We start from the raw sequence: 24,888 nt of genomic DNA, 5'->3' as shown, positions 1-24,888 counted from the left end.
CAAAACATGGGCGTAACGATTAGGCCGTATCCCACATTTTGAAGAGTAGTGGCCCTAAAGAGAAGTTCTTGTTTTGTATACAATTATATTTATAAAAGAAAAGAAAATACAGTAATGTTAAGGCTAATGTGTATTCTGCGCCGTGAGGGCATTTTTACGGTGGCCGAGAACCGCCACCGCTGCAAATAAAAGAAGCGCTGCAAAAATAAAAAGCTGGTGCAAAAATAAAAAAGGCGATGCAAATAAAAGAAAGTCTGCAAAAAAGAAACGCTACTGCAAATAAAAGAAAGTCTGCAAAAATAAAAAAGTCGGTGCAAAAATAAAAACGGTGATGCAAATAAAAAAGCCACAACGGAAGTGGGTTACCGGGGACTGTTTTTGCCGATGCACCTGTGTGAGTAGAAGACGACGCCGACGCACCTGTGTGAGGAGAAGAAGACGGCGACGACGACGACGAGAAGAAACTACGAATAGGAAAACGAACTAGAAAGTAAGTGAACATGATAGTGTTTAATGTCGCTACGTGTACTTTTTAATGTGTTATTTGGTTAGGCCAGGTAACCCCAGGTTTGAAGGTGAACTGGAGAATGCCGGTGTATTGTTAGCTTCGGCTAACACGGGGAGACCACTAACCAGATGTCAGTTTGACATCATAGCTGGAGTTTGAGTTATTGGATGACATCGTTTTGTTAGCGTGATGCCATCACACTCATTTATTTAAGTAGCTTCAGATTCAAACAGCTTCAGCAGCATTGGAGACACACTTTCTGGACCAACATCTGACTGTGACTCTGTGAGTGAGCTCGTTTTGTGGTGACTATCTACAGTGAAGACAGCTTATTACTGTCGTTGTTGTTGTTTGTATCATTAATAATCATGCTAACAATAATCTAAGGCGTGGGTAACAGAAGTTATGTGGATGAATGTGAAGTTTAAGCTGTGTGGGGTGGCCAGGGACCTTTGAGAAAGAACCATGACCATAATGTCAGATTGAATCCTAAACTTGACTGTTTTTGCTTTGTCATTTACCAGGTCATGTTTTGTCCATTCTGTGGGGTGAACCTTCCATCTGTCCTGGTATATTGTGGCTCATGCTGTAGAAATGTCAGGTTCCTAAGGAGTCTTCAAGATGAAGGTACATTTCTTTCTGACAGTTAATGAGGTTCTTAAACATGATGGATTGCTATGCTTTTTCAGAGAATATACTGTCTGTTAGTCATGAATATACCACTTCATATGGTGAAATCCATAACAGAGGCATGTGGAATACAATGAATTTGAAGACATGAAAAATTAAGAAAGTTTCTTAGTCTAGTAGGCTACTGATCCCTGTAAAAAAATCCTATGCAACAATTTTGAGTGTTTTGCACTATGCTACTTTTATATAAAGACATTTTCAATTAATTAACTTTAACGAGTGCATTGAATAGCTTGATTCCTCAATAACTAATCACTAACTACCATGTCACCCACACATGATAATCTTAACAATCTCATTTATTCACCTCTGTAAAAATTGAAAATGTTCATTATGCAGTTCATCATTTAGCCTCTAATATAGTGTCCTCCGTCCTACCCCTCAGGTCCTGAAGCTAGTACTCCAGTGGATGAACTTATCCAAAAATATTTCACAGAGGGCCATAGTTATGAAATAATAGTGGACTTACTGAAAACCAAACACAACACATCAGTCAGTTTTCGCAATCTACAAAAAAGACTAAAACATGCAAGCCTGACCAGAAGGATCAACTACACTCCAATTGCTACTGTGCAGGCAGCTATTTCCGAGGAGCTAAAGGGATCAGGCCAGCTTTTAGGGTATAGAGCGATGTTGCAGATTCTGAAACGGAAACACTCTCTTGTCGTCAGACAAGACGATGCACCTAATGGCAGAGCTGGATCCATGTGGAACAGAGAATCGCTGCAGACGTAGATTTGTTCGAAGGGCATATCATTCAATGGGACCAAACGAAACCTGGCACGTTGATGGGTATAATAAATTAAAACCTTTTGGAATTGGCATAAGTGGCTGCATTGATGGCTTCTCCAGAAAAATTATGTGGCTGAATTGTGGAAAGACGAACAACGACCCTTCAGTAATTGCTCAAAACTACATCAACTGTGTAGTTGAGCATGGAGTTTTTCCAAAGCGGCTCCGCACAGATTGCGGCACTGAAAATGGAATAATGGCCGCCATTCAATGTACCATGAGATCAGAGCATGCAGACGAGTTTGCAGGAGCTTAAAGCCACATGTATGGCACTTCAACATCCAACCAGCGGATTGAAAGCTGGTTCCGGAAACAAAGGTTTCTGTCACTTTTAATTCATTTATGTTTTACTTGACCCTGGATTATTGTATTTGCTGTATGCATTTATATTATTTCTCAGTTTAATGTATATTGCTGTGCTTTTTAAAGGAAAGGGTATATTGTAGTGAAATCTCCAAAAGGCATGAGTCAGTAGTAAGTGGACTTGTACATTAATCTAAACCTCTTGAAGAACGATGACCTGGATGAATTTGTGTTTTCTATCTAGGAGCCAATTTTGGATGGATCTGTTCAGTGACTTGAGGGAGAGGCATCTCTTCAATGGCAGCCCTGCAAACACAAAGTTCACCTCCTGGAGTCACCTTATTTATTATTAATTACGTAAAAACTGAAATAATGTGGTGCTCTAAAATGTGGGTACTTAACTGCACTTGAAAATATTTTGTAACATTTTGATTATAAAATTTAAGATTCACAATAAAGTTTTCCCTCATGTGCAATGCTTTCTCTAATATTTGATACTTAGTTTAACCTAAGATCATTGCTTGTCTTTGGGTCTCTGCATCCTTGTCCTGTAAGAAACTCTGGAGATAATTGTAATGACCATGAAAGTGAAACTTAATTGATGTGTTGCTCAGTGTGAACACTTTCCTGTACTTGCTCCTAGCAATTGTGGTTTCCCAGCATCTGCCCAAACCCTGAACCACATCACCAGCATCATGCCAGTGCCAGCAACTCCTGCTGGGGATGAGCATGAAACTCTTTTTGGAGAACTGCAACGACAGAGTGGTGTAAGAGCTCCTTTGCAGTGGGAATCAGCTGTAGAGAACTACATCACCCTGAAAAACATGGCTGGTCTGTAAAAATTTTAGGGACATATTTGTGTTGTGACAACACCAAAACAAACTTCTTTTTATGTGTTGTATTTGCTGCTGCTGTATATTGCTGCTGTCATTTTCTTCTCTCCCCTGTCATTTGGCAGAGGCTTTTGTCCAAAGCAACGTACAAATGTCTGTAATAAAGTTGTCTATGCCTGAAAAAATCTTAAAAAAAAAAAAAAAGAACAGTCTGTAGTTTTTTTATTTATTTTTTATTTAAAGAAACAAGCTGAAGCTGCAAGCACATTCCTGATATCAAATACAATAAAAATGTGCGGTCTTGACAACAGTCTAAAAATGAAATGTTTAATATAATGTACACAAACATGGATCTCTAGGTCAGAGCGTGACACATTCTTTTAAGTAGTTTAAGCCTTGATTGTGTGACAATATTTTCAGACAAGGCTAAGTGTGAACGATAGACTATGTTTCGGAGCTACAATTACCAGAGCTGCTGAATCAGTGCTTGACTCTCCATCTGCAGGTTCCCATATCTGGAAGTAAAAAACAATATATCAGTGAGCACTTCAAATTTGATTGACAGAACTAGAGCTGAACAAATTTGAACATAAATATTGAAGTTTGTAAAATATGTGTAGGCCAGGACACTGCAACATTTACTGTAATTTAAAATGCTATTTTGGCACGTTTCATCAGAAACATGGCTTCTATGTAAAATCTAGAAACATTTTCATTTTCAGACAGAACTTACAATATAATCAATGTAAGACACAACAAATGTGGCACTCACCAATGTATCAGCTGCACTGAATTCTGCAGAGCTTGGACTCATGATGATCACCTCTGAATCCGACAAAGTAGTTTCGGAGGCTGCTGGTGTCCACAAAAAGGACAATTCATTATGATCTGCAAAAAACAAACAAAAAAAACAAGTATCATTAGGTTGCTTTGGACTTAAATTGCATGAACATTTTAGCCGTCAGTTCAATACCTCAATCTGACATTATGGTCATGGTATTTTCACAAAAGTCCCTGGCCACCTCACACAGCTTAAACTTCACATTCATCCAAATAACTATTGTTACCCACGCCTTAGATTATTGTTAGCATGACTATTAATGATACAAGCAACAACAACAACGATAGTAATAAGCTGTAGCCGTCAGTTGCTTCCACTCTCGTTAGTGGTCTCCCCGTGTTAGCCGAAGCTAACAATACACCGGCATTCTCCAGTTCAACTTCAAACCTGGGGTTACCTGGCCTAACCAAATAACACATTAAAAAGTACACGTAGCGACATTAAACACTATCATGTTCACTTACTTTCTAGTTCGTTTTCCTATTCGTAGTTTCTTCTCGTCGTCGTCGCCGTCTTCTTCTCCTCACACAGGTGCGTCGGCGTCGTCTTCTACTCACACAGGTGCATCGGCAAAAACAGTCCCCGGTAACCCTCTTCCGTTGTGGCTTTTTTATTTGCATCACCGTTTTTATTTTTGCACCGACTTTTTTATTTTTGCAGACTTTCTTTTATTTGCAGTAGCGTTTCTTTTTTGCAGACTTTCTTTTATTTGCATCGCCTTTTTTATTTTTGCACCAGCTTTTTATTTTTGCACACCAGCTTTTTTATTTTTGCAGCGCTTCTTTTATTTGCAGCGGTGGCGGTTCTCGGCCACCGTACATTTTCAATCACGGGGAAAAAAAACCATCTCCTAACATCATCTGCGCGAACTCAGCAGTCGCGTAGTTAGAGTAAAAGCATATAAGAAACACAAGCAGCGGCGTAATCTGCGACATTTTCAGTTAACATCAACCTGAACGCTGAGAGGACAAGACAAGAGTGCGGTTGGGAGCATCATTATCCCTGGCTTTATCGGCGGGTGACACAGTCTGTGTTTAGTTAGCTTCTAGACCTTTCCACTGTCTAACGCTCTTTCGTGATTTGAATTGCAAATCGCGCTATTTCTGATCGCAGTTGTCCAATTACGCCGCACGAATCAGTTGTTTCGCACCCACATTCTCTTTCACGGAGCTTTTCCAGGTCTAGTTGATGAAAATGTCACATTTTCTTGAGTGGAAAACTTTCAATTAAAAATAACTTTTATTTATGTATAATCCTGCCCTCAGGTGTGGTTAAACGCCACAATGTACCAAAGTTACAGAGGATTTGCTGGTGTCTGTTAAAAATGGAATGTACACACACACACACACACACACAGGTTTATATGGGATATGGATGTGGAGTTGTGGGCGTGTCGAAAATCAAAACATGGGCGTAACGAGAGTTAGGCCGTATCCCACATTTTGAAGGGTAGTTCGTTATAGTTTGTGGAAAATATTGTTTTATTGTTTATTGCAGACAGCAACAGCATAACACAACGAACTAACACACGTAACACCGGAAGTGTAGTTTCTCACCGTATAACATACAGGCAGAGACAGTATAGTGGTAGAACAGCACCGCCATCTATTGGTAAAAATACTGTATAACAACACTCCCACTTACTCTTACAATGGGATTTACAAGTCCCCTTAATTTTCAAAAAAATTGTTTTACTTTGTTTTTCAAGAACTCTTTTTCACATTTTTCAGAAATTGCTTTGACCAGGCAGCGTTCTTCGTACACCTGTCAAGCATTTTAAATAGGGAAAAGTCCGATCTCTCCCCTGAGATATTCAAATCTCTGTCTAGCCAGTGGCTTGGTGAAGATATCCGCTTTCATGTCAGTTGTTGGACAATATTGCAGTTTTATTTGTCCATTCTGTACACATTGACGGATGTAGTGGTAGCGAATGTCTATGTGTTTGGTCCTGGAGAGATTCACAGGGTTCTTCGCGATTTCGATGGCTCCTTGGTTGTCTTCCAGGATCACTATGGATATACACTCCACTGCTAGATCACACAGTAGTCGTCTCAGCCAGATTCCTTCTTGAGCTGATTGACTGAGTGCGATGTACTCCGCTTCTGCTGTTGAAAGTGCGACTGTTGCTTGTTTCTTGCTGAGCCAGCTCACCGCTCCTCCACTCAGAAGAAAGATGTTGCCTGTTGTTGACCGACGATCATCCTGATCTCCAGCCCAGTCAGCATCTGAGTATCCGATTAAGGCTTCAGAGTCTGACTTCTCATACTTGAGAGCAAAGTTCACTGTTCCTTTTAAGGATCGAAGTATCCTCTTTACAGCAGTCAGGTGTGAAGCGTCTGGATTTGAGTTGAACTTTGACACAGCACTCACAGCGTGAGCTATGTCTGGTCGTGTGCCCATTGCAGCATACAGCAGACTTCCAACCATTGACTGATAAGTATGTTGATGAACTGACTTACTGACACCATCACTCTTTCTCAGCTTGACGTTGGCATCTGCAGGAGTTGCTACAGGATTGGCATTATCCATTCCATATTTCCGAAGTATGGCTTCAAAGTAATGCTTCTGATGAAGAATGACACAGTTCTTTCCTTTGTCCTGGATCACAGAGATGCCCAGGATGTAGGATAGCTCACCCATATCTTTCATCTTGTAGCGCTCCTTGAGAGCCGTTTTGAGCTCCTTCATGCTCTCAGTTGATTCTGTAATCAAAATCAAATCATCCACATACACTGCTAGTATCTCAAGCTCTTGTCTTGATCTCACAAACACGCAGGTGTCTGATGTGCTCTGTTTGAATCCAATTTCCATCATGAACTCTGTGAAAGTCTTGCTCCAACAGCGAGGTGACTGTTTCAGTCCATAGATTGACCTTTTCAGTTTGCATACCAGATTTTCCTGCCCCGGTTTGATGTAACCCTCTGGTTGCTCCATGTATATTTCCTCTTCCAGGTGTCCATTAAGGAATGCAGTTACAACATCCATCTGGTGCACATACAGATTGTTTTGAACAGCAAAGGACAATAAAGTACGAATAGAGCTAAATCGTACCACTGGTGAAAACGTTTCATCATAGTCAGCACCATACAACTGTGAGTAGCCCTTGGCAACGAGCCTGCACTTGTATCGTTCCACTCTTCCATCACCATGATGCTTAACTTTGAACACCCACCTTGATCCTACTGCCTTTCTGTCTCTAGGCGAGTCCACTAAGTCCCATGTCTCATTTTCCAGCTGTGACTCATATTCCAAGTCAGCTGCTTCCTGCCACTCTTTTGCATTAGGACTCTCCATTGCCTCTTTCAGTGAGAGTGGCTCTGTCACACGACACACGTTGGCATAATGATCAACAGTCACTACATCAGCAAACTCATCATATCCAAATCTTCTTGGAGCATTTCTGATTCTGTCATTTTTTCTGACAGTGCTCTCAACAGTGACCTCATCATCTCGTGTTTCACTCTCATCTGTTGCTGTAGTCATTTCGTTCTATGTGCAGGGAACTTTCACTTCCTGCTTCCAGTTGAAGTTTGATTCGTCAAAGACGATATCACGACGGATTAGAATCCTCCTTTTTTCTTCATCATATAGGCGATAGCCCTTGGCATTGTTTGCATATCCCACGAAGCGAAGTTTCACAGTCTTTTTGTCCAGTTCTCTTCTCTCTTCATCTGGGACGTGTGCATAGGCAATACAGCCAAACACCTTTGTGTGACTCACATCAGGTTTCTTGCCACACCATCTCTGGTACGGTGTCTCTCCCTTTAGAACAGAAGTAGGTAGCCTGTTCTGTATGTAGGCTGCGGTGGCTACAGCCTCTGCCCAGAACATCTTTGGTAACCTAGCATGAGACAGCATGCTCCTAGCTGCTTCAACTAGTGTTCTGTTTTTCCTTTCAGCAACACCATTTTGCTGTGGTGAGTGGGGTACAGTCATTTCATGGTGGATGCCTTGAGCCTTCAAGTATTCTTGAAACTCTTTTGAGGTGTACTCACCACCATTGTCTGTTCTCAACCTTGAGACGTTCAGCCCACACTCGTTTGTGAAAGTTTTTTCAAATTCCTTGAATTTGTATAGCACTTCATTCTTCTGTTCATGAAGTACACTTTGCAGCATCTTGAGTAGTCATCTATGAAAGTGACAAAATATTTTGATCCACTTATAGATTCAGTCTGCATGGGACCACAGACATCACTATGAATCAGCTGCATCCTGCGCTCAGAACGTATTTTTCCAATCGACTTGAATGGCTTTTTTGCCAGTTTGCCTTCCACACATCCTTCACAGAAGGGAACTTCCTTTTCTGTAGAGAAGTCCACTCCGTTCACCAGACCTTTTAGTTCCTTCAGTTTGGTAGTGTGACCAAGGCGCTGGTGCCACAAAATGGCAGCTACTGATGCACTGTGAAAGACAGAGTCACTTCCTTCCACATCCAGCTGATAAAGTCCATCAGGTCTTTGTGTTCCCATTCCCTCAAGAGATCCATCTCTTCCACGAATGTAGCAGCGAGACCTCTTAAACTGTACTGTATTTCCCTTTTTGGTAGAAGCTCCCACTGAGAATAAATTCCCAGACAACTTTGGAACATACAACACTTCATACATAGTGACATTTTTTACATTACTTGACTTGAAAGTCATTTTCATGTTGACATTTCCGATTCCTAGGGCTTTAACCACCCTACCGTCACCGAGTTTCACTGACTGTGCTTTTGAGAACTGCTGGTACTCCTGAAGAATTTCTTGATCACGCGTCATGTGCTTTGATGCTCCTGAATCAATTAACCATTCAGCCTGTTGTGGTCTGCCAGATACTTCCCCTCCAGTCACAAAGGCACTCTCAAATGGGTCATCTTATTCCTCCAACATCATATTTTTGGCTTTGTGGGTTTTCTTTTTAGGTTTATTTTTCCAGCTTGGACAGTCACGTTTGATATGGCCTTCTTTCCCACATTTATAGCATCTCCACGTTCTTTGTCCTGCTGCTCCCACTGCTTTGGAGCCATCGTGCACATTTCCACGAAACTGTGATGACATGGCTGCAGCACCACCTGACGTAGCACCACTGTTGTCATTAACATTAACTCGCTTTTGTTCTTCATTGATTAATGCTTGCTGAACAAACTTCAGTGTCAGGTTGTCGATTTTTGTTTCTAGTGCAGTGACAATTGTTGCATAACTTTGTGGCAAACTTCCCAATAGTGTCACAATTTGATCCTCTTCTTCAATTACAGCTTCAATTGCTGATAATTGATCAGTTAGCTCCTTCATTTGTTTTAGATGCTCTGTTAAACTATCTCCTTCTTTCATTTCACATCTGAAATATTTCTTCTTCAGAAATAGTTTATTTGCCAAAGTATCTCTCTCAAAATGGGCTTTCAGCGTAGTCCACGCTTCTTTGGGAGTCTTGCAGCTTGTTATCAGATACATCTGTGGCGTACTTACGTTCAGCACGACCGTCGAGAATGTTTTCTCTCTCCGTCTGGTAAACTCAGCCTGTGCTGCTGCGCCAGCGTCTCCGGGTAGCGTGTCTTCCTCTGTTAGCATACCCCATAGTCCTTTAGCCTTTAGCAAGTGCTCCATCTGAAACTTCCATGTTGCCCAATTCTCTGGTCCGCTCAGCTTGTCAATAAACAGCTTGTCCTCCATTGTGAATTCCAATACTGTTTATCTCACACACAATTCCGTGGTCTTCAGCTTTTTAGCGATGCTCTGGGCCCATAACCTATTGTTTTATTGTTTTATTGCAGACAGCAACAGCATAACACAACGAACTAACACACGTAACACAACATACAGGCAGAGACAGTATAGTGGTAGAACAGCACCGCCATCTATTGGTAAAAGTACTGTATAACAACAGAGAAGTGGGACGGCCGAAAATCAAAACATGGGCTGTGGCTTACGGGAGTTAGGCCACAGCGTGTGGGCTGATTGGCTGTGGCCTACGAGAGATAGGCCACACGGTGATGACACGCATGATGTGTCATGCAAAACTGAAGCATCGGCCCTTAGAGCCGACGCTTTGCTCAAATGACGCTGTCACTTCCACAGGCGCCACGACCTCCAGCTGGTGGAAGCTGAGGATGTAGCCAGTTCCGCACCTCAACTTGTACACCCCGTTATCGTTAAAAATCGTGAACTTGAGGGCGACAGCAGAGCCTGGAGCGACCTTGTCTTTGTACCCGTGTTCTGGCTCCCAGATCCCGTCATGAAGTCGAGCCATCAGCGTGACCGGCGAACCAGCGTGGTTTCTGTGCCGTGCGGGCAGATTTTCAATCCCGGGAAAGTAAAGCCATCTCCTAACATCACCTGCACGAACTCAGCAGACGCGTACTTAATGTAAAAGCATAGAAATAATACAAAAAGCGGAGTACTGGATGACATTATCGGTACAGGCAGGGATCCGACCGCAGGAAAATAACCCATGTGAGAATGGATCGCTGCGCGCACATTTATTTAGGAGACAAGGTGAAGGGGGTGGAGCGTCGCTGCATGTGACCGTAATTCGGTTAAATTCCTCATCAAAGAGAGGATAACCTCTGGCAGGAAATCCGGTCTTTAAGAGCCGGTATCAAATCATTCGCACCCACGGTGCCACCAACTACTACAACAAGAACAACATAACAGAAAGTAAACTAAATCTAAATGTGAATAACATTAATCACTACTATACTACTAACACTTGAACAGAATATTTAGTAACACTGAAACACACCACACAAAACTTAAACACACCGCCCCAAGGCATGCTAGGAAGTCCCCCCCCCCCCTTCCTAGCATGGACGGAAGAACCTCTATAAATATATTGCTCTTCCTTGTTCTGATATGTATATGTACATAGCCATAATTCTAATCTTCCGCCTGCTTTGCTTTGCCTGTGTTAGAATAGAGCCTCACTCGTTCTGTGTTGTATAACGTTAGGATCTACATCTCCTCTCCCTGCAGAGCCTGTGACCCTCAACATCATAGAGGTGTAGATGGATGGGAGGAAGGAAGAGTAAACGATGGTTAAGTGTGAGAAAAAGTAACTAGACCAACACAGGAATATAGAAATGTGCATTTATTTTGTATCCAAAGAGACATAAATGAGATTTGAATACAACAACACACAAGCAATCATCTGGCCCAGAGAGCAACAAGAGAAAGTGCCATAAAGAGAAATTCTTGTTTTGTATAGATTTATATTTATAAAATAGAAGAAAATACACTCATGTTAAGGCTAATATGTATAAAAGCTCCCTGCTGGTTTACATAATGAACATGTGGGCTCTTTATCGCCCTGACATCAGATTAAAGCATGAGAAACCCACACAGTCATCAGGTGGCTCAATATATGTGGCCGTTTGAAAGGGGGTCAGGAGAGGAGGAGGGGGAGCCCTGCTCAATGTCCTTGAGGCAGGTTGTCGTAGGAGATCCTTCGCTCTCGATTGTTAAGGGTGAGAAAAAGTAACTAGACGCAGTTATATTAAAGAAAAGTGCATTTATTGTGTACCTGAAGTACAGTGTTTGAAGACGTGTATCAGTGTTGCAGATGAAAGGTTATGTTTACATTTACATTTAGTCATTTAGCAGACACTCTTATCCAAAGCCAGCACACAAGCAAACATCTGATCCAGAGAGCAACAAGAGAAAGTGCCAAAAAGAGAAGTTATTTAAGTTTTATTTTAAGTTATGTATAAAAGTTCCAGCTGGTTTAGATGATGAGCATGTGGGCTCTTTATCTCCCTGACATCAGATTAAAGCAGGAGAAAATCACACAATCATCAGGTGGCTCAATATATGTGGTCATCTGAAAGGGGGTCAAGAGGTCTAGAGGAGCCCTGCTCAATGCTGTTGAGGAGGACTGTCGTAGGAGATCCTCCGCTCTCGGCTCCAGGTGCGCCTCTGCGACGCCACCACAGATAAACTAATACTGCTGTGACGGTGAGGGTGATGATCGTGATGATGGCCCACGTCGGTGTTTGTTCAGTGCTGCACTGTGCTGGCTGCCGAGGACAAGAAAAGAAGAAAATCAGGAAATCAGTATAAAACCTGCAAGTGTGATAGGAGTCCCGGACAGCGATGATCAGAATCACACTGCGATCGAAACTAGAACTACAACACTAACAGCAGATCTACAGTGACATGGGGTGTGGTTCGTGGCTGGCGAGGCCAGTGACTCTTTCAAAGTCAGATTTATAGATTTATCTCAATATATTCATATATTCTTCTGCACCCTCTGTGTGTCCAGTTTCCCGTCGCAATTTCACAATTCTTACTCATTCAATACGAATGAAAGTACAACCACCTGCATCAGCCAGACCTAATGTGTAACATAAAGTGAACAAATAGTAAGATTATTTGATTATATAATTAGTAGTTTGGCTTTGCTCCCCTAACCGCACGACCCTTCCCACTCATAAGTGTTGTGTTCCGGTGCGGACGGCACTTACCGGGACCGAAACGGTGGGGTTGGTCGGTTCGGGGTTCGCGGCGACCGTCAGCCGCACGGTAGCGATCCTGTATTCCTCCTTCGCCTCCACACGATAGCAGAAGAACACGCCTTGATCCTCCTGCTTAGTCCGAAACACCTCCAGAGACAAGTCCCCGTGTGCGGCACCATCCACAGACACGCTCCTGTTAAACCCAGCCCCGTACCCGCGCCCCCCAGACTTGAGATCAAGCTCAAACACAAGCTCGTCGTTCCTTTTCCATCGTATAAACCCCGCAGAAGTTTGACCCACAGTATCGAGGTAACATGGAAGTTTAACGCTTTGCCCAACAGACGCTGTCACTTCCACAGGCGCCACGACCTCCAGCTGGTGGAAGCTGAGGATGTAGTCAGCCCCGCACCACAACTCGTACACCCCGTTATCGTTAAAAGTAGTGACGTTGAGGACGACAGCAGAGCCTGGAGCGACCTTGTCTTTGTACCCGTGTTCTGGCTCCCAGATCCCGTCATGAAGTCGAGCCATCAGCGTCTGGACATCACCCGGTGACCGGTGGACCAGCGTGGTTTCTGCGCCGTGCGGGCAGATCTTAAACACCGGGAAGATAAAGCCATCTGCTAACATCACCCGCGCGAACTCAGCACACACGCGAGAAAAGTAGAGCCATGTGAATAATGCTGACAGCGGCAGAAGTTGCTCCATTGTAAGTTTATATCGATGGGCAGGTCGCAGACAGGATTTACAAGGTAGTGATCTGAAACTGGGACTGCTAATACCTTCAACCCACATCTAGCCGATGCATGCGTTATATGGTCTATGAAATGGAACTAGAAAAATCCTAGTGACTCATTGAGCAACGCTGCATTCCTCACTCAGAACTGTTTCAGTCAAAGATCTGCTGGCAGTTCATTCCTCAGGCAGACAGACTTGTATGATATGTTTCAAACCCACATCCTCTTTCACGGTGCCACCAGCTATTACAGCGATAACAACATAGCAGAAAGTAAACTTAATCTACATGTTTATACCATTCATTACTTTATTTTTTTAGATTAGATTAGATTCAACTTTATTGTCAATGAGCAAGTACAGGTACAAGCCAATGAAATGCAGTAGCATCCAACCAGAAAGTGCAGAAGTGTGCAATTATTTATACAGAATACAGAATAAATACAGACTATATACAGAATAAACTATATACATTCTATATACTATATATACTAACCACAATTATAAATTAATAAAAATGTAAATAAAAAGTGCAAAGAGTCTTAGTGCAGTACGGAAGTGAAATGGAAATGATCAGTGCAAACAGAAAGTTGTGCAAATTGCAGTTGAGTGCTAGATGATGCTAGAGGGAGGATGGAGTTGAGTGGAGTTGAGTGGGGCAATGGAGTGGAGTTCAGCAGGGTCAACGCCTCGGAGAAGAATCAAACTACTTAACTGGTTTAGTATTCTTTCTTCACACACGTCTTATTGAGATGCTGCAGCCCCTCCGCTTTTATTCTAACAAACATCTCACACCGGAAACTATAGCGCTGCGATAACTGGACAGGGATTCACTGAAGAGGTGCAGGAATGTCAGAGTGTCGCCGGCTACATGCAGAGTACAGCGGTTACATCTCATGAGACGTTCCTGCCACAAGCATGCCGCTTTGTGTTTACTTTGTATACGTCACATGTAGGCGCTGAAATTGAAGTGCAGGATTATGGCAGCAGGTTAATGCTTCTTACTTACTTTGTTGTATATTCATTCTATTATTATTATTCTAATCTTCCGCCTGCTTTGCTTTGCCTGTGTTAGAATAGAGCCTCACTCGTTCTGTGTTGTATAACGTTAGGATCTACATCTCCTCTCCCTGCAGAGCCTGTGACCCTCAACATCATAGAGGTGTAGATGGATGGAGGAAGGAAGAGTAAACGGTAAAGGGTGAAAAAAGTAACAGTTATATTATAGAAAAGTGCATTTATTGTGTATCTGAAGTACAGTGTTTGAAGACACGTATCAGTGTTGGTAGTTGCAGATGTAAGGTTATGTTTACATTTACATTTAGTCATTTAGCAGACATTCTTATCCAAAGAGACATATCGCATACAAATATGAGATTTAAATACAACAACACACAAGCAAACATCTGTTCCAGAGGGCAACAAGAGAAAGTGCCAAAAAGAGAAATTAGAAGGAAATACAGTCATACAGCAAGTCCCTGCTGGTTTACAAAATGAGCATGTGGGCTCTTTATCTCCCTGACATCAGATTAAAGCATGAGAAACCCACACAATCATCAGGTGGCTCAATATATGTGGCCGTTTGAAGGGGGGTCAGGAGGTCTAGAGGAGCCCTGCTCAGTGCTGTTGAGGCAGGAAATCCTTTCCTCTCAGCTCCAGTACAGTATAAGAGATGAAACCTTTATAGAATGATACAACATTTTCAAAGCTGTATTCAAAGTCGATTCAGTGCTCAGCTCTGCGACGCCACCACAGAGAAACTATTACTGCTGTGGTGATGGTGATGGTGAGGATGACGATGATGATGATGGCCCACGTCGGTGTCTGTTCAGTGCTGCACTGTGTTGGCTACCGAGGACAAGAAAAGAAGGAAATCAGTTTAAAAACTGCAAGTTTGATACTTAGGAGTCCCGGACAGCGATGATCAGATTCATGCTGTGATCCAAACTAGAACTGCAACACCAGCAGATCTAGTGAGCTGTGGTTTGTGGCTGGTGAGGCCAATGACTCTTTCAAAGTCAGATTTATAGATTTATAGATTTATCTTAATATATAAATTCAATATAGGAGTTTCAATCCACCATTTATTTGGCTGCTAACTGGATATGTTTCAGATCTCATATCAACATGTTTCTACACACACATACAAGATATATTAGGCCAAAGAAGAACGTTAGATTTATAGCGGCTCTTCTTCTGCACCCTCTGTGTGTCAAGTTTCCCGTCGCTATTCCACAATTCTTACTCATTCATCACAAATGAAAGTACAACCACCTGCATCAGCCAGACCTAATGTGTTGTGAACAAATAGTGATATTATTTGATTATATAATTATTAATTTGGCTCTGCCTCCCCTAACCGCACGCCCCTGCCCACTGCATAAGTGTTGTGTTCCGGTGCGGACGGCACTTACCGGGACAGAAACGGTTAAGTTGGTCGGTTCGGGGTTCGCGGTGACCGTCAGCCGCACGGCACCGACCCTGTGTTCCTCCCTCGCCCCACGATAGCAGAAGAACACGCCTTGATCCTCCGGCTTAGTCCGAAACACCTCCAGAGACAAGTCCCCGTCTGCGGCACCATCCACAGACACGCTCCTGTTATACCCAGCCCCGTACCCGCGCCCCCCAGACTTGAGATCAAGCTCAAACACAAGCTCGTCGTTCCTTTTCCATCGTATAAACCCCGCAGAAATTTGACCCACAGTATCGTGGTAACATGGGAGTCTGACGCTTTGCCCAACAGACGCTGTCACTTCCACAGGCGCCACGACCTCCAGCTGGAAGCGGCTGAGGATGTAGCCAGTCCCGCACCTCAACTCGTACACCCCGTTATCGTTAAAAGTCGTGAATTTGAGGGCGACAGCAGAGCCTGGAGCGACCTTGTCTTTGAACCCGTTCTCTGGCTCCCAAATCCCGTCATGAAGTCGAGCCATCGGCGTCGGTGTGGCACGCAGTGTCCGGTGGACCAGCGTGGTTTCCGCACCATCCGGGCACGAGCCGATATTCCAAACCGGGAAGGTGCAACCGTTTCCCAATATCACAGGCGCCGCGACCTGAACAGACGCCTGAGTACAGCAGAGATATAATATTACCGCACAGCGCAGCGTGTCCGTCAACATTTTAGGTGTTAAACGGCGGAGAGGCGCTGTAGATAGAGAATGAGTGTATCTATGTGCACAGTTCGCAAGTCTCAAGAAGCGACAAATGGTGTAATTTCTTAAGCCGGAACTGTCTACTACGGTGTCATGTAATAAAGAAAAGGAGCTGTTTTTACCCACATCCTGTGTTCTGTGTTCACCGCACGAGTCAGTTGTTTCGCACCCACATTGTCATTCACGGTGCCACCAGCTAGTACAACAATGACAACAACATAACTGAAGGTAAACTAAATCTAAATGTGAATAACATTAATCACTACTATACTACTAACACTTGAACAGAATATTTAGTAACACTGAAACACACCACACAAAACTTAAACTCTTGCTTGTGCTCTTCCTTGTTCTAATAAGTATGTGTACATCGTCTCCTTTCATACTGGCAACATATCCAGATAATAACATGCAAGCAGCCTATGACTAATGATTTGATCCTTATATAAGGAGGGTGGCAGTGGCTCAGTCTACAGAGTCACTTGGGTGGTAGCCGAAGGGTCGCCGGTCCAAGTCTCAGGAGGACCACGACAAAAAAAAACGGACGATGGGCTGGTGGCTGGAGGTATGCCGGCGCATCTCCTGGGCACCGCCGAGGTGCCCTTGAGCAAGGCACCTAACCCCCCAAATTGCTCCCGGGTGCCTACAAGGGGCTGCCCCCCTCACTCAGCATCTCTTCACAAAATTGCTGCATGGGGATGTTTACATGTGTGTGTGTATGTGTTTCAACTGTCTGTGTACAACAGTAATGTAAAGCATATAACTGAGTGAGGAGCAGAATTCCCCCCCGGGGATTAATAAAAGTGTTTCTTCTTCTTCTCTTCTTATACTGACTGTATCTAAAAGAGTTATTGCCTCACCCGTTTTAGACTTTAAATCGGAATGAATTTCCCAGTATGGAGGTTTGGTTCAGCGTGATCTGTGACATTTTAAGCAAATATCAGACTGGAACAAGAGTGGAAGACTCAATGGTGCAAATACTAGCGCCAGCCTCTCTGCTATCTAAGGCGTGTACAAAGATCACATGTTGTAAAATCATAGAAACAGCGTGTGCGTTAACACGACAGGGAAATAGCGAATAGAAGGAATAGAAGGAGACAGAGCGCTTGTGCAGTGCTGAGCTCACATACATGAAACAGTCGGAAGGAGAAGTACTTATGCATGCACGTGTTACGGCACATACTCTTCTTCATAACTGCGCCTCTTTAACACTTACTCGCCCTGACTGTATCCAGGTCGAACCGCATGCATCAGTTGTTTCGCACACACATTCTCTTTCTCTATGATGTCGGAAGGAAGAGTAAACGATGGTAAAGGGGGAGAAGAAGTAACTAGACCAACACAGTTATAGAGAAATGTGCATTTATTTTGTATCCAAAGAGACATAAATGAGATTTGAATACAACAACACACAAGCAATCATCTGGCCCAGAGAGCAACAAGAGAAAGTGCCGTAAAGAGAAATTCTTGTTTTGTATAGATTTATATTTATAAAATAGAAGAAAATACACTCATGTTAATGCTAATGTGTATAAAAGCTCCCTGCTTGTTTACATAATGAACATGTGGTCTCTTTATCGCCCTGACATCAGATTAAAGCATGAGAAACCCACACAATCATCAGGTGGCTCAATATATGTGACAGTTTGAAAGGGGGTCTGGAGGTCTAGAGGAGCCCTGCTCAATGCTGTTGAGGGGGGTTGTAGTAGGAGATCCTTCGCTCTCGGCTCCAGGTGCGCCTCTGCGATGCCACCACAGATAAACTAATACTGCTGTGAGGGTGAGGGTGATGATGGCGAGGATGACGATGATGATGATGATGATGGCCCACGTCGGTGTCTGTTCAGTGCTGCACTTTGTTGGCTACCGAGGACAAGAAAAGAAGAAAATCAGGTTATGAGTATAAACACTGCACGTTTGATACTTAGGAGTCCCAAACATTATATTACGATCATTTGGCAGAAGCTTTTATCCAAAGCGACTTAAATTGCATTACACTACCATCCCTGCAGAGGGGGGAGCAGTTGAGGGTTCGGTGCCTTGCTCAGGGGCACCTCGGCAGGGACTCGAACCGGCAACCCTCCGGTTACCGCATGCCTCTGCCCACTGCATAAGTGTTGTGTTCCGGTGCGGACGGCACTTACCGGGACCGAAACGGTTAAGTTGGTCGGTTTGGGGTTCGCGGTGACCGTCAGCCGCACGGCAGCGACCCTGTGTTCCTCCTTCGCCCCACGATAGCAGAAGAACACGCCTTGATCCTCCTGCTTAGTCCGAAACACCTCCAGAGACAAGTCCCCGTGTGCGGCACCATCCACAGACACGCTCCTGTTAAACCCAGCCCCGTACCCGCGCCCCCCAGACGTGAGATCAAGCTCAAACACAAGCTCGTCGTTCCTTTTCCATCGTATAAACCCCGCAGAAGTTTGACCCGCAGTATCGAGGTAACATGGGAGTTTGACGCTTTGCCCAACAGACGCTGTCACTTCCACAGGCGCCACGACCTCCAGCTCGTGGAAGCTGAGGATGTCGTCAGCCCCGCACCTCAACTCGTACACCCCGTTATCGTTAAAAGTAGTGACGTTGAGGACTACAGCAGAGCCTGGAGCGACCTTGTCTTTGTACCCGTGTTCTGGCTCCCAGATCCCGTCATGAAGTCGAGCCATCAGCGTCTGAACATCACCCGGTGACCGGTGGACCAGCGTGGTTGCTGCGCCGTGCTGGCATATCTTAAACACCGCGAAGATTAAGCCATCTCCTAACATCACCTGCGCGAACTCAGCAGACGCGTAGGTAAAGTAGAGCCTTATTAGCGGCGGAAGTTCAGCCATTTTTTGTCAAACTCAGTCTGTGTATCGAGGGGAAGACACGGCGGTGCAGATACCGGTTCCTCCTTCGCTTCAATATGAGGATGGAAGGATTATCATCTATCCTTCCGTTAATCATTCACATTTCCCATTAGTAGGTGTACGCTGTGACAGTCTTGTGAGCCAATTACATTTCATTACTATCGCTTTTATCTAAGTTGACTTACTATACATTTACCAAGCGACAAGCTCTAACCACTGACTTCCAATAATTTGTACACCTGACAACGTGAAAGTCATGTATAGTTCTGCTGTTATCCTGTGCCATGGTCTCACATCTCTCCACCATTTGTATGATTGCAGACCACGAATTTGTCCACAACGCCTACGATATGTAAATTCTATTCCACAAGTGTTTCGCACCCACATTCTCTTTCACGGTGCCACCAGCTTTCACATCAATAATGGCAACATTAAAGTAAACTAAATCTTAATGTGAATAAGATTAATTACTACTATACTACACTTGAACAGAATATTTAGTAACACTGAAACACAAAACTTAAACACACCGACCAAAGGCATGCTAGGAAGTACTCCCCCCCATAGTCCCAACACACAGCACCAAATTAACCCTTCATCTACACAGAGCTGATACATTACATTACAGTCATTTAGCAGACGCTTTTATCCAAAGCGACTTCCAATAAGTGTGTTCAACAAAGGTAGATAAAAGAACTTCAGGTCACAAGAAATCGTGAGTGCATTTCTTTCCAAAATCAACAGCTAAGAGCATAACTAGAGCTAGAGTAGAAGTACAAGAAGTTATGATGTATGAGAAAAAAGGACAAATTAGAAATGACAAGTTAGAAAACAAATAAGTGCATCAGAAGAGCTAGGTCAAGATAGGTGATGTCCTAAGAGGGCGGTTCCGGGTAGTGTTTGTTGAAGAGATGGGTCTTCAGCCTGCGGCGAAAGATGGGCAGCGACTCCGCTGTCCTGACATCAGTCAGGAGATCATTCCACCACTGAGGTGCCAGAACAGTGAAAAGCCGTGACCGTGTCCACCCAATGAACTTCAATCAATTGCTTTATACAGACAAATTAATTTTTAGAAAAGATGTGTGATGATGACAGATGTGTGACCTGAAGTTCTTTTATCTACCTTTGTTGAACACACTTATTGTAAGTCGCTTTGGATAAAAGCGTCTGCTAAATGATCGTAATGTAATGTAATGTAATGTGCTCCTGTGTTTTTTGGCGTGGATTGTATATACTTTCATTTACAATGAATGAGTATGAATTGAGGGATTGCGATGGCAAACTTGAGACACACGGAGGGTGCAGAGAAAGAGGCCCCATAAATATAACGCTCTTCCTTGTTCTAACATGTATATGTACATAGCCATGATTCTCATCTTCCGCCTGCTTTGCTTTGCCTGTGTTAGAATAGAGCCTCACTCGTTCTGTGTTGTATAACGTTAGGATCTACATCTCCTCTCCCTGCAGAGCCTGTGACCCTCAACATCATAGAGGTGTAGATGGATGGAAGGAAGGAAGAGTAAACGATGGTAAAGTGTGAGAAAAAGTAACTAGACACAGTTATATAATAGAAAAGTGCATTTATTGTGTATCTGAAGTACAGTGTTTGAAGACACGTATCAGTGTTGGTATAGTTGCAGATGTAAGGTTAGGTTTACATTTACATTGAGCAGACACTCTTATCCAACGAGACATATCTCATACACATATGAGATTTTAATACAACAACACATAAGAAAACATCTGGTCCAGAGAGCAACAAGAGAAAGTGCCAAAAAGAGAAGTGTGTGTGTGTGTGTGTGTGTGTGTACTGCCCGTGCAGGGGGTGTTCTCTTTGATGCAGCAAGACAGCCAGCTAACATAACCAAAGGTACTCTTCAATAATGGATACAAGGCTTACTTTTCTTGAATCTTTTACTGTCGATAGTTTGCTATTTGTAAAACTGAAACGTTACAAAGAAAAAACACTTTAGAGCATAAACATAAACACTCATCAGTTTACTCACAGACAAATAGTCCCCAAGGCAGAAGCGTATCAAGATAGCGTTCAGCTTGAAATATGCCCGACTCCTCCTGGTGTCAGTCTGAGCTCACTGAGAAATTGCACCACTCAGGTGCTTTTGATTGTTCTGGTTGATTAGACCTGTGCTCAGGTGACGTTGATTGACTGTGAGAAACCAAGAGCTTTACCGCTCCTTATCAGCAGAGGACGCCATTAATCTAAACCAATGCGCTCTAAATAAACGTCTTTAATGTCATAACTTTAACTAACACTAAAGGCAGCACAGTGTGTGTGTGCGTGCGTGCGTATATACAATTTGTATCCTGTTGATGTCACCTCCACATCAGATATATTCCATCAAAGTGCAAATCAAAGCTCTGGCATATTTAGATATCCTGATCTTACATCTTTAACTCCGGGGAAGGTAAAGCCATCTCTTAACATTACCTGTGTGAACTCTGTGTATGCGTATTTAGATAGGGATAATCTTAAATGCTTGGATGGTCACTGGTAGAGGTACAAAGTTCCGCTCTTATACTTTGGTGATCAATCTGTATGATATATTTTGTTCTGGGCCCAACAAGACACATGATCATTAAAAATCTTTCCCGGGATAACCTTTGCCAAAGATCATCTCTGTCATAGTTATATTTGTACTGACAGGTTGACTCATCACGATCTCTCATACGCATGCTCGATGTCATTCTCCCTCAAAGTGCCATCAGGTATTACAACAATAACAACAACACAACAGAAAGTAAACTAAATCTAAATGTGAATAACATTCATTACCACTAACACTTGAACAGAATATTTAGTAACACTGAAACACACCACACAAAACTGAAAAACACCGCCCCAAGGCATGCTGGGAAGTCCTTGGAAGTGTGTCAGAATAGAGCCTCACTCGTTCTGTGTTGTATAACGTTAGGATCTACATCTCCTCTCCCTGCAGAGCCTGTGACCCTCGACATCATAGAGGTGTAGATGGATGGAGGAAGGAAGAGTAAAGTACTACAGATTAAACTAGAATGCAACATAACTAAAGTAACTTTCCTGAAGCTTTGAATTGTTTGTTTGGGGTTGATTGCATTGCTGTAGTTGCTACGTCGCAAACAACCTCAGCAATGGGGTTGCATTGCAAATTGCTGAAAAAGTCTAAACGAATACGGATTCCTTCCCTGGTAGAGGCTCCGACATTCGACACTAGAGGGCGTAGTTGACCACTGTCCATGTCCATGTGACATCAACCCTTCTCTCAGCCTGCTGCGTTCACTGACTGCTGTCACATTTGTTATTATGTGTGACATGTTTAGTATGAAAATCTTCCTTCTCCTTGTTCTTGTTCCCTTTCTTTCTGTAGGACAAACTGTCAACATGTCCTCACTGCTCCAACACAGGGCCTTTAAATGATCCAACTTTATTTAGATGTATTTATTATACTTTATTAAACTAAACATCTCCTGCTTTTTCTTTGCAATGCAGGTACGAATTTTCTGATACCCACTCAGACATGGCCTTTGTCCTTATCAACGACTCGTCGCAGACCAGCGTGCCTTTGCTGCAGTCGTGCATTGATGGAGACCTGCCCTTTGCCAAGAGGCTCTTGGAGACGGGATGTGACCCCAACATCCGCGACAACCGGGGCCGCACCGGCCTGCACCTAGCCGCCGCCCGTGGGAATGTGGACATATGCCGACTCCTGCACAAGTTTGGGGCGGATCTGTTGGCGACCGACTACCAAGGGAACACAGCGCTGCATCTGTGTGGACATGTGGATACTATACAGTTCCTGGTGTCCAACGGGCTGAAAATTGATATCTGGTAAGAGAGAGACTTGTTCAGATGATTCAATGTGCGTTACAGAATCTAGGGTGAGATTTGCTCAGTTCATCTCAAATACCAAGATTGCTCACTCCTGTCTTTGTTCAACTCCAGAATACTGGTTCACATGCCTGACAGGAGTTGTATTTTGCGGTTGGAGTTGAATTTGTAGCAGGATGTGCTACAAAGGTCTGAAGAAAGAAAAGCAGCTGAGGGGGCTCCCATCTTAAACTTCTGACTCTCCAGCATGAACTGTAACTGTTGGTGCTTCTGCTCTTCCTGCATCACAGCAATCATGACGGATCGACTCCCTTGGTGCTGGCAAAGAGACGCGGCGTCAACAAGGATGTCATCTGCCTGCTGAAGGGGCTGGAGGAGCAGGAAGTGAAAGGCTTCAACAGGGGACCCCACTCCAAACTGGAGACCATGCAGATGGCCCAGAGTGAAAGGTGAGAGCTTTAACCTGACCCCGACAGCAACCTGATGAATTATAATGGCTGCAAACATGACGACAGTGCTGTGTGTGCCTGAAAGCATGAGTGCAGTCTGGTACAATAACGCAGATATGGTTACGAGTTTCCCCTTTGTCAGTGGTCTCCAACCTTTTTTCCTCTGAGCGCCCCCCAGACTTGAGATCAAGCTCAAACAGATGCTCGTCGTTCCTTTTCCATCGTATAAACCCCGCAGAAGTTTGACCCACAGTATCGAGGTAACATGGGAGTTTAACGCTTTGTCCATCAGACGCTGTCACTTCCACAGGCGCCACGACCTCCAGCTGGTGGAAGCTGAGGATGTAGCCAGCCCCGCACCACAACTCGTACACCCCGTTATCGTTAAAAGTCGTGACCTTGAGGGCGACAGCAGAGCCTGGAGCGACCTTGTCTTTGTACCCGTGTTCTGGCTCCCAGATCCCGTCATGAAGTCGAGCCATCAGCGTCTGGACATCACCCGGTGACCGGTGAACCAGCGTGGTTACTGCGCCGTGAGGGCAGATCTTAAACACCGGGAAGATAAAGCCATCTCCTAACATCACCTGCGCGAACTCAGCAGACGCGTAGGTAAAGTAGAGCCATATTAGCGGCGTAAATTCAGCCATTTTTTGTCAAACTCAGTCTGTGTATCGAGGGGAAGACACGGCGGTGCAGAAACCAGTTCTTCCTTCGCTTCAATATGCGGATGGACAGATTATCATCTATCCTTCAGTTACTCATTCACATTTCCCGTTAGTAGATGATTGCTGGGACAGATCGCGGTTAGCTCTAGCGACTGACTTCCAGTATTTCTTACCTCTGATGATATGAAAGTCATGTGTACTTCTGCTGTTTTCCTGTGCCATAGTTTCACTTCTCTTTACCATGTCTATGATTGCGGTTGATGAACTTGATCTGACTGGCGGCACGGCGGTAGTTCTATTCCACAAGTGTTTCGCACCCACATTCTCTTTCACGGTGCCACCAGCTTTCACATCAATAATGGCAACATTAAAGTAAACTAAATCTTAATGTGAATAAGATTAATTACTACTATACTACACTTGAATAGAATATTTAGTAACACTGAAACACAAAACTTAAACACACCGACCAAAGGCATGCTAGGAAGTACTCCCCCCCATAGTCCCAACACACAGCACCAAATTAACCCTTCATCTACACAGAGCTGATACATTACATTACAGTCATTTAGCAGACGCTTTTATCCAAAGCGACTTCCAATAAGTGCGTTCAACAAAGGTAGATAAAAGAACTTCAGGTCACAAGAAATCGTGAGTGCATTTCTTTCCAAAATCAACAGCTAAGAGCATAACTAGAGCTAGAGTAGAAGTACAATAAGTTATGATGTATGAGAAAAAAGGACAAATTAGAAATGACAAGTTAGAAAACAAATAAGTGCATCAGAAGAGCTAGGACAAGATAGGTGATGTCCTAAGAGGGCGG

General features: G+C 43.7%; 1 protein-coding gene and 2 long non-coding RNA genes across 3 annotated transcripts; 2 read left to right on the top strand and 1 right to left on the bottom strand.

Moving 5' to 3' along the window:
- Positions 1–203: 203 nt before the first annotated feature.
- Positions 204–2,769, top strand: LOC143016992 (uncharacterized). The gene is made up of 3 exons (XR_012965576.1): positions 204–490; positions 1,033–1,135; positions 2,538–2,769. It is a non-coding gene; the product is annotated as an uncharacterized LOC143016992 (long non-coding RNA).
- A 179-nt stretch (positions 2,770–2,948) lies between these two features.
- Positions 2,949–4,675, bottom strand: LOC143016993 (uncharacterized). Its single transcript, XR_012965577.1, has 3 exons — positions 4,432–4,675; positions 3,899–4,014; positions 2,949–3,641 (listed from the first exon to the last, which is right to left on the bottom strand). It is a non-coding gene; the product is annotated as an uncharacterized LOC143016993 (long non-coding RNA).
- A 17,965-nt stretch (positions 4,676–22,640) lies between these two features.
- Positions 22,641–23,404, top strand: LOC143017048 (ankyrin repeat domain-containing protein 46-like). Its single transcript, XM_076171647.1, has 2 exons — positions 22,641–22,951; positions 23,242–23,404. The coding sequence occupies exons 1-2, from the start codon at positions 22,641–22,643 to the stop codon at positions 23,402–23,404; spliced, it is 474 nt and encodes a 157-aa protein (XP_076027762.1).
- The last annotated feature ends 1,484 nt before the right edge of the window (positions 23,405–24,888 follow it).

The sequence above is a fragment of the Genypterus blacodes genome, unplaced genomic scaffold, assembly GCF_046128005.1.
Source record: "Genypterus blacodes isolate CSIRO-AG114 ecotype Tasmania unplaced genomic scaffold, CSIRO-AGI_Gbla_v1 ptg000260l_1, whole genome shotgun sequence".
Lineage (NCBI taxonomy): Eukaryota > Metazoa > Chordata > Actinopteri > Ophidiiformes > Ophidiidae > Genypterus > Genypterus blacodes.
Note: the sequence above shows the minus strand (reverse complement) of the source record. Positions and strands in the feature narration are given on the sequence as shown.

Coding starts and splice junctions, on each gene's coding strand:
- LOC143017048 (XM_076171647.1), top strand. CDS start 22,641: ATGGCCTTTGTCCTTATCAACGACTCGTCGCAGACCAGCGTGCCTTTG. Junction 22,952..23,241: donor GGGCTGAAAATTGATATCTG/GTAAGAGAGAGA, acceptor CCTGCATCACAG/CAATCATGACGGATCGACTC.